The 11,256-nt window shown below is 47.5% G+C and overlaps 1 protein-coding gene across 4 annotated transcripts in view; it reads left to right on the plus strand.

The window, feature by feature from the left end:
• The window catches only part of WT1 (WT1 transcription factor), a 59,346-nt gene extending 57,792 nt beyond the window's left edge, over positions 1-1,554 (plus strand). For all 4 annotated transcript variants that reach the window (XM_007460911.1, XM_007460912.1, XM_007460913.1 and 1 more), the window contains one exon: positions 140-1,554. In XM_007460911.1, the coding sequence (XP_007460973.1) occupies positions 140-261 (122 nt within the window). In that variant the 3' untranslated portion in view covers positions 262-1,554. The remainder of the gene's footprint in view (positions 1-139) is intronic.
• The last annotated feature ends 9,702 nt before the right edge of the window (positions 1,555-11,256 follow it).

An 11,256-nucleotide genomic window follows, 5' to 3' on the forward strand; every position in this document is an offset into this window, starting at 1 on the left:
CCGATTTGTTAGCTTAGGAAAAGAGTTAGAGAGAATCTGGAGTGGGTGTCTTGTGATGATTTAATTTGGGCCTTTGATGATTGAACTTGCGCCCCATCTCTCCACCGCAAGTGTCTCTGACTGGCCATTGTGTCAACAGGTGAAAAGCCCTTCAGCTGTCGGTGGCCCAGTTGTCAGAAAAAGTTTGCCCGGTCAGACGAATTAGTCCGCCATCACAACATGCACCAGAGAAACATGAGCAAACTCCAGCTGGCGCTTTGAGGCGTCCACGCCAGGCACCGTTCTGTGTCTCAGGCAGGACAGTGTGTGAACTACTTTCAAAGCTGACTTTAAAATCCCTCCTCACTCGCCTCTCTAAGAAGGAAACGGAGGTTGATCGTCTTCATCCAGCTTCTGAGAAAGATGCCTGTACTACTGGATCCTACCAGGTTTGCCCAGAGGAGTTGGTCTCTACTTAGCCGACTTTTAGTTGACTCATAAGGCTCTGGAGAAGTGGCTGTCAGCGTCCAGTTAGTTAAAAGCCCATTGCCATTTGGTCTGGATTTTCCACTGTTAAGAAGAGCCATTGTTGGTAATGTTCCCCCCTGCCCCTTCTCCCTTTACGCTCATTTTCACGAGGAATGGAGTCATTGTAACTTTTTCCATCATAGAATATTTATAGGCCAGGGCATGTGGATGCGTCTGCTAATGTAAACTTTGTCATGGCTTCCATTTACTAACAGCAACAGCAAGAAATAAATCAGAGGGCAAGGCACTGGCGGTGAGTCCCGTCCGACATTCCGGAGCTTAGGCAGGCTGCTAACCTGGAAAGCAGGGTGTAGCGCCACCAGGCAACTTTTAAAACTCAAGCATTTCAAGCAGCTGAAAAAAGAATCAGAGCTAACCAGTACCTCTGCAGAGATATCTAAAAGAATCTTTTATCATTCAGTTAATTCAATGTAACATTAGCACAATGCTCTTAAGAAACCGTTCTTGAGGATCTGAGATTTTGTTTTTGTGTTTCTTTTTGACTTTTTTGAGTTGTAATCATATGCATCTTCAGAGATGTACATATCTCCTCACACAAAGGAAGTGGAATTCATTTTTATCATTTGGGGTGTCCTTAAGAGAGTATACAGACCACACTGGTTATGTGGCTTCAAGTTGTAAAAAATTAAAATGACTCTAAAAGAAAATAAGGGCTGGTCCGGGATCTCCACTGATAAGACTATTCTTTAGTAACTTAAGTAACTTTGGGTCTACAAGTATATGTGAAAAAAAATGAGACTTACTAGTGTGAGGAAATCCATTGTTTAAAGGTGGTTGGGTGTATGTGTGTGTTTGGTTTTCGCTTTTTAAGGGAGGGAGTTTATTATTTACTGTTGCTTGAAATTATTGTGTAAATATATATATCTGATAATGATTTGCTCTGTGACAACTAAAGTTAGGAAATGTATAAATGTTAGATGCATCACTGTTTTGGTGTTGATCTTCCAACATATAACACTAAGTAACACTAAAAATGTAACCTGCATTTTTCACTTCGCTCTCAATTAAAGTCTATTCAAAAGGAAAGTGGTAAGATTCTATCAGCTGTATTGTGTACAAATCTTGAGGACGGTTGAGCCTCTTTTAAACAGGTAAGATGCTGACGCTGACATCAATGACCACTTAAGTCTATCCAGGCCCTGACCACTCGTTATTTCTCTCAGTTGAACCTCAGGAGGCAATTACTGGTCATAGAAGCAGCCAGAGAGCACCGCCTTCACCTCTCATCATGCCATGTGGATGGCCCCGGGGGGGAATTGTATTTTCAGAGTCATTTTCATCGGGCTCTCATTGCATCACTGCTTACTCCAGGTCACCAAAAGAGAGTAGAGAGATGCAAATAATAACTGGTCTTTTTTGAAAAGTTCACTGCTATACACTGCAATCAGGAGAGTATAAACTGAACACCTAGTACAACCCAATTTACAATTGTAGTTGCTATAAATTAGCTCAGCAGGTTGGAAACTGCTTAGACTTTCCAGGGCAGCCGAGTGTGAAAGACAAAGATCTACGTTATCTATAAACTATAAACTCTCTTTCTGGTTCTGGTGGATGGTTTTTCAGTTGTAAATAAGGAGATTAATTTGGTGCCGCCCCTCTCAACTCCGTTATCTGGGAGCTTGTGTGCATTCCAGGCTTCATTTCTTCATTTAAAATGTATCTTGAGCAGATAGCAGCTCACAACAGAGACTTTTCTGCGTTGAAGTGCAGCTCAAAGTTCGGGCTGCCTAAAAGTCAGGTCCTGAGGCCCTTCTTACATCACTGTTAATTATAGCCAGTGTAGTGACTCATTTGTATCAGCAGTTTTTATCTTTTCCTGCCAGAAGACGGCATTTCTCTGGAGAAGCTCAGGACAAGCACGGTAAACGTCAGAGAGTCAGAGCAAGCCAGGTTTCACAACAAAAGCAGTCACGTTGTTTCATCTGCACTAGGAAGCCCAGAGATTCTCACACTACTTTAGCAGGTTAGCTTGCAGTTAAGGTCATGGGCTTTGGAAAGCAGACCAACCTGGATTCAGATCCTAAGTCCTCAGTTTCCTTATCTGTGAAGTGGGGACTTTTTGTCCCTATCTGTCTGATAGGGTCGTAGTGAGGATTAAATGGGGGGAAAAAGCATGAACATCTAGTACATCGCCAAGGCTTAATAGGCATCATCTAGGAAAATGATTACCTGAGAACTCATGCTAATTTCCTTTACCTCCCCCCTCACCCCCTGCATCCTCTTGCGGTGTCCAGACATCTTCATGCAAAATGACAAACAAATCCGTTTCCATATACTACAAAGGTTTGCAGCAATAGGGCTCTTGTCAGCCTCCCCACAGAGACCACATCTATTTGCTTTGTGCCTTTTGTAACACACCCAGTGGCACTGAGTGTGTGTTTTGAGACCCGTGGAGTTGACCACGAGCAGATTGTCAGGATGAAAGCTGGTCGGAGGGAGCTCTCTGTAGCTCAGGCTAGAGTCTATATGAGGTGCAAAGGTCAAAATGTACATTTTTTCCATCTTGCTTTAGTAAAGTGTATGGTCCAATATCTTTAAAAGGCCACCTTCAGCCTCCCAGTGGATCTTCCCAGACTGTCTCATCCTGGCACCTCTGTGGCACTTAACATACATAACATTCAATAGTATTTTTTATGGGTCTCATGCTTTCCACCTAGGACCATCTACCTATAAGGTAGACAGGACAAGTATTATTCCCATTGTACAGATGAGGAAGCTGAGGCTCAGTGAAAGTAGTGGCTGAGGCAGGACTTGGTCTAGGTGTTCTGTATCCAAGTTTTCTTCCAAAATGTGCTTGATGATATAGACATGCACTCTGCTCCACGGTTTCATATCTACAAGTCATATCTTCCTAACCATGTGTGAGCTTCTGGAGGAGTGGATCGTCTCCCTTCCTGTGTTACTTCCTTGAGGACTTCTCAACCTTTCATATCGATAGACATTCCCTGAGGAATTTGTTGAAGAACAGACTCCTATTCGGAAGTTCTGGGGTGGGGCCTGAGGTTGCATTCCTAACAAGCTCCCAGGTGATGCCCACCCTGCTGGTCTGTGGACGACACTTTACAAAGACCTAACGGCTGGGCTCGAGAAATAGTTGCTATAAGGTGACTGATGAGTTTTGCACCTAACACTCCTGAGATTGTCCTGAACCTTTTTAGCCTGTAGAGAGCGGCTGTGAAGATGGCGTGGGGCCCACTGTGATGATACCCGGGGCTGTGGGACAGGACATTGGTGCTGAATGCAGTCAGAAGAGCTGCATGCAGGAGAGTCCATCCATTAGAGGCGCTTTGTTTCCAAAACAGCCTGACCGTCCTCTGTCAGTGACTTTCCCCAAGCAAGGGAGACCCCCTCCCCCAGGTAAGGAGAAGGTGGTACACGGTCCCACCTGCATATCCAATCCTCACACCTCACTCAGGTCACATCTCCACAGCAGGCCTCTCCCTCCCTGAGGCGTGCTTTCCAGCACCCACAAACTGAAACCTCGTGGCTTTGGAGAGGATTTATTCCCTGTGAGCCAGGCAGGAATTCCCCATGTCTTGTCCCTACGAGGAGCCACTTGCTTAGCTCTTTGGGTACCAAAGGGAAAAGGAAAAAGGCAATGTCTTCCAGAGACTTGTCCTCCCTGCAGGGTGTTTGCATCACTGATTTTGGACTAACAGATGTGTCAGGAACAGGTGTAGGGGTGTGTGTGTGTGCGTGTAAATAGAACGGTGGTTCCCAGCTAGGGGCACTTTTCTTCAAAGGCTTGCAGCAGGCAGAGTGGCTCATAGGAACTTCTCACAGGTGAATGTATAAGAACTACAGTAAGGGAAACAAATCCCCAAGAAAATATGAAGGTCTTGGCCCTTTTTATTCAGGTCTTTGCTTCTAGTGACTATTTTATTGTATTTCAAGTGATTGAAATCTGCACAAAACTTAATAAATAAATGTAAATGATATAATGTTGATGACCACATGGTCTGATTTCTTACACTGAGAAAGTAGCTGCTTCAGTGGAGGGCTCTGGGCTTTTCTCCATTTTTCAAGCAGCCTTGAGAAGGAAAGAGCGAGCCAGGCAGCATAGGGAAGGTCATCTCTCAGAGGGCTGGAAATCCACCAGACCAGCCAGCAGACAGCCATACACAGTCAGGACCTCCTGAATAAAGTTTTGTTTCAGACACTCGTGAGGGGATGAGGACAAACTCCTGAGGATGCAGATTCAGGAAAGTCAATGCCTTTAAGCACACTGTGAAAATCAGCTAGCTATGAGTGGAAGTCTCAGACAGATCTCAGATACAAGCAGCTAAGGCAGACCAAATTAGCAAATGTGAGTTTAGGAGTTAACAAGATATTTTTATGGAGCGGGGAGGATTGAGAGATGGTCCAGGAGTAGGGGCTAAGATTAGTGTAGAAGGTGGGTTGGCTGAAACAGATGGCTTCTCCCCTTCTCGGCATCCTGGGAGCATTGACGTTGACACTGGGCGAGAAGGATTGCCTGACACGGCAGGGATTCTGAGGGCCACTGAGGAGGCAGCTGGACTCCAGGAGAAAGAAATGAGGGGTAGAAAGAGGGGGACAACTCTGCGAAGAAAGATGAGACAGATGAGGGATGGAGTGCGGATATCAGGGAGGTCTGTCAGGAAGAGGGGGCTTCTGTCTGACAGGGCCCGACGCCCCATGTGAACCCACCCCAGCTCTGTTAACATGCACCCAGGGCCTTCCCAAATGGGAGATGCTCAAGGGCTAACATGCAAATGATAATAATGGGGCCATTTATCGGAACTTTATGTACAGACCAGTGCCATTGTACATGCATTCTCTTATTGAGAATGTTCCCAGTTTACAGATAAAGAAACTGAGACCCTACGCAGTAGCTCACACAGGGTCTCACAGCTTGCGTATGGCAGAGATTCAAACCCAACTCTGATTCAGAGCCCACACTCTCAACCCCTTCATTTTACGGTATTTATCCCCCTCGTCTCAGGGCATGTTGGCCTGGAGGAGGAACAGGAATGCTAGGAATGTTTGCCAGGTGTCCAGAGGAATAATAGGCATGATTGGCAAAGTGTTCCCTCCTCCCGTTTCCAGTTGCAGAGCCTGTTCGTAAAGTACATTTTGCTTTTTTTGGTTTTTTTTGCGGTACACGGGCCTCTCACTGTCGTGGCCTCTCCCGTTACGGAGCACAGGCTCCGGACGCGCAGGCCCAGCGGCCATGGCTCACGGGCCCAGCCGCTCCACGGCATGTAGGATCCTCCCGGACGGGGGCACGAACCCGCGTCCCCTGCATCGGCAGGCGGACTCTCAACCACTGCGCCACCGGGGAAGCCCATAAAGTATGTTTTCATTCAATATTTTATATTAAACACCGGAACTTAAATGACCCAGCATAACGTTAGCCAGACAGTGATAAAAGGGGAAAATTGAGAAACACATCTAAAAGTTCAAGGTCAACGAATACTTTTTAAAAGCAGCATCCTGCTTTCCCCAGGAGCTCGGCGTCAGAGGGAGCGGGTGCAGGAGGAAGTTACTGGTGTCTAGTGACGGTGGAGGTGAGGGAAGCTCCTGACGGGTCGCATGGATCGGATTATCCCCTTGTCTCCGCGGGCAGCCTCCATTTTTCTAGGATGTCTCTGGGCCCTTACCATCCAAAGGAAGGCCAGGGAGCCTGTCACAGATGTCTCTTGTCCTAATTTTTCTGAGGTCTAAAAATATAATGATCCATCTCAGTGGCCTTTATCACTCACCGTGGTTACAGCCTTCCTTCCAGTCCCCACTGCAGCAGACCTTCTGCCCTGGCAGTGGAGAAGGGGCACAGTGATCCTTCGTAAGGGCTTACAAAGGTCTCATGGGGGAAAGAAGTCCAGGGAGGCCGCACCTGCCCTCCTCCTAGCACCAGGCCGAGTGAGGCAGAGTTCATCCCTTCTCGTAGAGTCCTGATGAAGATGCCTTTGAGTTCGCTGGGTGGGCAGCACAAAGCAAGTTCTGAGGAAGATTCCTGATGCCGTCACATGGAGACAAGCTGCCACTGTTTTTAGACAGAGACTCCTGGGCCCTGGGAGAAGCAGCTGAGGAGCTGTGAATCTTGGAAGACCCTCCCCCCACCTGTAAGTGTCTAGTAAATTCCAACCGCTAGTGGCAAGATACAATGGTTCAGCTTGCTGATTCCGCCCCTGGTGAGTCCCTCCATTCACCTCTAACAGGAGCGGTCTAGAAAGGCCCAAAGCAAAGCATGAGGATTGTTGAAAGAGGCCTTGGGGTGGGCATGCCCTCCAGGAGGCAAGAGCATCCCAGCGATGGGATACAGGCTCAGACCATGAGACCTGAAACACTTGAACCTCAGCTTTTGCCCAGATTAACAACACTGTTCACCTCCATGGAAGGGGATGCCACAGGGGCTTAGTCCACATTCTCAGGCAGGGTAGCCAGTTGTGCATCGAGCAGGGCAAAGCTATTCAAGGAGGACTGAGGCAGAACCTGTCCCTGGGTTCTCACCCGCACTGGCCCTGGGCCACCCCACCAGCAAGCCGTGGCCCGCTGTACTGCAGAGAGGAGACATGGGCCACGCTGGGCAAAGCCAGCGGGGGCAGGTAGTCAGCAACTGCCAAACTGCACTTGTCCCACAGTTGTCTCTGTGATCCTCCAGGAGACTGAAGGGACTGGGACACAAGGTCACCTCACCACCTGTCAGTCACCCTGGCCAGCTGGTGGCTATCAGACAGGGATAGCTGGGACCCACCCTCATCAGATGTCAGGCCTATGCCCAGGTGTCGTGAGGCATCTTTCGTATAAAGGTCCCCTCTGAACCCATCAAAATGCCTGCTGCTGGTTTCAACTTCCCAAGTGAGAAGAGAGGAAGAAAGTATCCAGAGGCCTTGGCTCAGGTACGAAACATGGACTGTGTCAGCAAGAGGTACAGCATCGAGGAACCGGGAGAGCTGTGGGTCTCAGCCTGGGGGCCAGTTTGGGTCTTCGGAAACACCTTGCTGGCTCTGCACTCCTTGGTTGGTATACTGAACGAGAAGAACAATAGCTCAAATAACCAAAAGCAGCGGCAATTAAAAACTCCTGGTTCTGGGTTCTGAGACGAATTTATAGTGTGTGGGTTTTTTCAAACCCCAATGATAGATTCATATTTTATCAATATTTTACTACGGTCATCACGATGCTACTAAACCTGGATGAAAAAGGAAAGGTTTATCTGACTAGCTATTGCAGAATCTCCAGGTATTTGTTTCATTTTGTCTATTTTCCTCCACACTAGTCCTTTTAGGATTACAGGCTGTGTGGATAGATGAAGCTCAGTTTCATTCCCCAGATCTGCCACTTAACCAGCCCCATGACTCTGGACAGCTGGACTGAAACCTCAGTTTGCTCATCTCTAAGGTGGGAATGTAACACTGACCTCATGGGACAGTTGTACAGGATAAACGTGGCAAAGTGCCTTGGTGTGGGGCTCGGCACATAATGGGAAGTTAGTTAATAAACAGCAGCTTGTTCTTATAATTTTGTCTTTGATACTGTGGGCACCCACTGGGTGTCTGGCTTGGCATGCCCTGGGCAGCCTCTTGGCCTTTCCTGGGCACCCCCCTGGCCACTGGAAGTCAGTGAGGGGAGCCCACGATAGTTGCAGGATGGCTGGTTTAGGCAGGGCATTCAGTCCTGGTGATTCTGACAGCTCTTTCCCCATGGCAAGCATTCCTTGCCAACTCCATGAGGCGGAATGCAAACACCAGGCGAGTTCCGTACCACGCCCCAGCCTGCCAGGATGCACTCCTAGAAGCAGATACGTGCAGGCTCCAGCCCGTCAGAAGAATTCATTAGGACAGTCTGTGATATGGTGCTGAAACCGGAGGCTCGTTCAGGCAGGCCGGGGATGGGGAAGTCTCGTCCCTGCTGACCCTCTCCAGCTGATAAAGGCAGCCTCTGCTGGCAGATTTCATTTTTCACTGGGCCATCTGCATCCAGTCAAGGATAACTTGTCTTTCCCCAAAAGCTCCTCGTCAGCATCAACCCTGCACAACCTCCCCCCTCCGTGAGTCAGGCACCAGGGTGGTGCCTGGGGTCACGGGGACGGTGTGGTGTCAACAAACCAGTGTCATCATAATACAGACAGAAGCATTGAAGTGGCCGGGTGTTTATGTGGTTGATGCCCTGTTGCTTTCTATCAGCCCGAGTTATTGCCTATTTAGTTCTGTGTTAGCTGGTCTAAAATTTTGAGAGCAGTGTTTTTATTTTCTTAATTTTGTCGTTGCTGTTATCAGCTCTTATCACCTGTGTATATAGGGAATGTTTCTACTCTCTGCGGTCATTCTTATTCTTTATCCTTCCCCTCTCACTCTCTCCCTTTTCATTCCCTCCCTCCACTTCTCTCTTGCAGGTTGGAAATTCCCAGTTTGAGAGGGTCGGTCTAGCTCTTCCTTCTGACTCTGGGGTTCTTGTGTCAGTCCTGAGGGGACATTTTAGAGGACACAGTCCACCCTTGTGGAAGGCTTATAGGTTTGGGGGGAGCTTAAGAGAAGGATCAAGTTCTTGCCTTCACATCTACCTCATCTGCCGCCTTTTTGTGATTGCCCAAAAGTTTAAGGCCAACTGTAGTGGCTTGGGTCTTCCCAGAACATCCCTTCGGAGCTGAGATTGGCCAGAAGGAGCTCTTACCCTGCAGTGGGCACTTCCTGCCCACAGCTAGAGAAAAGACATACCCTGCTAGGCACTGTTGTCCAACCACTACCAGTAGAACTGATTTTATGGGCCTTCCGGGGACAGGGACATTTAAACTAGGTTAAGGAGTGATGTCATTCACTGCCTAACAAAATCAGCGATAAGTTCATAACTTCATTCATTTAGCAGTCATGTATTGTGAGCCTCCTATGTGTCTGGCTCCTAGTTCAGAGATGAAGCAAGCATGGCCCTCTCCCCAAGGGACCTCACAATCTAGTAGGAGAAGCAGAAATTTAAGCAGATAATACAGGTGTGGGCAAAGGATCGAGAATGAGCTTTGCCTAAAGAGGCTAGGGAAGGCTTACCAGACAATATTTTTCAGCCTGGACGTGAAGGATGCATTCCTTCCTTTCTTAGAAGGAAAAGAAGGGGAAGAACACCCCAGGTAGAAGGAACTGTAAGAATTACAAGGACTGGGAATATCTTGGTACACCTGGAACCATAGTGGGGAAGGAAGGCAGTGGGCCATGTCCAAAAAGACTCCTGCTTTCTCAAGATGGTATATCCTCAGAGCTGGCTACCCTGTGGTGCATGGAGCTGGCTTCCACTGCCTTGTGAGAGCCAGCTGATACATATGTAGGACTTTTGCAAGCCGCTTGTCAAAACATTAGTAGCTTGAATTGGGAGTGTTTATACCGTGGAAATTGGCAAGTGCTGCAAAGCAGGACTGCTCTTGTTAGTTTGTTTTTTAGAGAGCCAGTTTATACACACTGCTGTAGGCTACTCTGGGTGGTAGGTGTGTAGTTACGTCCCGGTAGAGTCTGGGCAACGTGTCTCTCTGTACTAGAGTCAGTTATTGCCTTCTCCCAGGGAGGCCCTGCTGTGTGGTTCTTCTTCAAGAGCTACTCCTAAAGGATGAGGTCTAAGAGAAATAGAACAACTGATTCTTCTGATTCTTTCTGTTTTGAAGATGGCTTAGTTTGCGAGGCCTATGTCCCTGCCTGTGTTCTTGTACTTCCTCCCATGTGCCTATTCTAAAGCCTCCGTCACTTTAGAACCTAAGGTCAGTCCCCCCTGTGATCAGTTCCATGCCCTTGATTTCCTCTCTCGTGGGTGGGACAGCACTTGTCCAGAAAGAGGTTCTGCAGGGCAGGGGCTGGGCCTCAGACCCTGGAGATCCCAGTGTAGCCAAAGTCAAGAAAGGACTGACTTTTTAAAGAAATATATTTTTCTTCCTTTCACTGAATTGACCAGTTATTTCATTGTCAGTTGCCATAGCCTTGGCCTTGATAACTGTGTGTATAGTTGCTCAGGCCCTGAAATCCGTGGTCACAAACAGTTGTCCCAGTGCAGTGTGATAAACGGAGTCAAACAAAACACGTTCAGACCGTGGCTTTGCTGCTGACCAGTGGTGGCAAATGTACACGAGTTATTTGACTTCTCTGAATCTCATTTTCTTCATCTGTGTCGTGGAAGTAGAATAACGAGCTCACTTCATAGGGTTGCTGTAAAGATTAAACTAGACTATGTGTACAAAGTACCTGGCTCTGCTAGTTAATGTCTTTTTCCCTCCCCTATTGCCCTGACTACTCCCACCCCTGCCTTATCTTCATTTAGTGAATTGAGGCTGATGCTAACTTTTTTTAAAAAAAATCAATGACCAATCTACCTACATTTCTTCTGCTGGACCCCATTCGTTAGGTTAGGGGAGCAGTCAGTGACCCACCTGGGGAGAGAACTCACAGCTGTGGCTGTATTATCACTATGCTCTAATCTCTCTGAATCTGTAACATGTGTATAATAATAGGTTTGCAGTGAGTATCATAAGAGATAGTGCATTTAAGGTACTTAGCAATTTGCCTGGCACATTGAGAGCCCTCAATGATGGAAGCCGCTATGATCTAAACTGCTGTGATGAACTAGGCTTAAAAGGATTCTGAGTCAAAGGACCATAGAACTGGAAGGGAGCTTAGAATCCAATCTTCTTGTTTGCAGACAAACAAAGGGCCACATAATGAGTGGCAGAGGCAGGACTCAAATCCAGGTATCCTAACTCATTGTCTAGAGTTCCCTGCATCTAATCAGCAGGGA

The sequence above is a fragment of the Lipotes vexillifer genome, unplaced genomic scaffold (genome assembly GCF_000442215.2).
Source record: "Lipotes vexillifer unplaced genomic scaffold, Lipotes_vexillifer_v1.1 scaffold627, whole genome shotgun sequence".
NCBI classification, from domain to species: domain Eukaryota; kingdom Metazoa; phylum Chordata; class Mammalia; order Artiodactyla; family Lipotidae; genus Lipotes; species Lipotes vexillifer.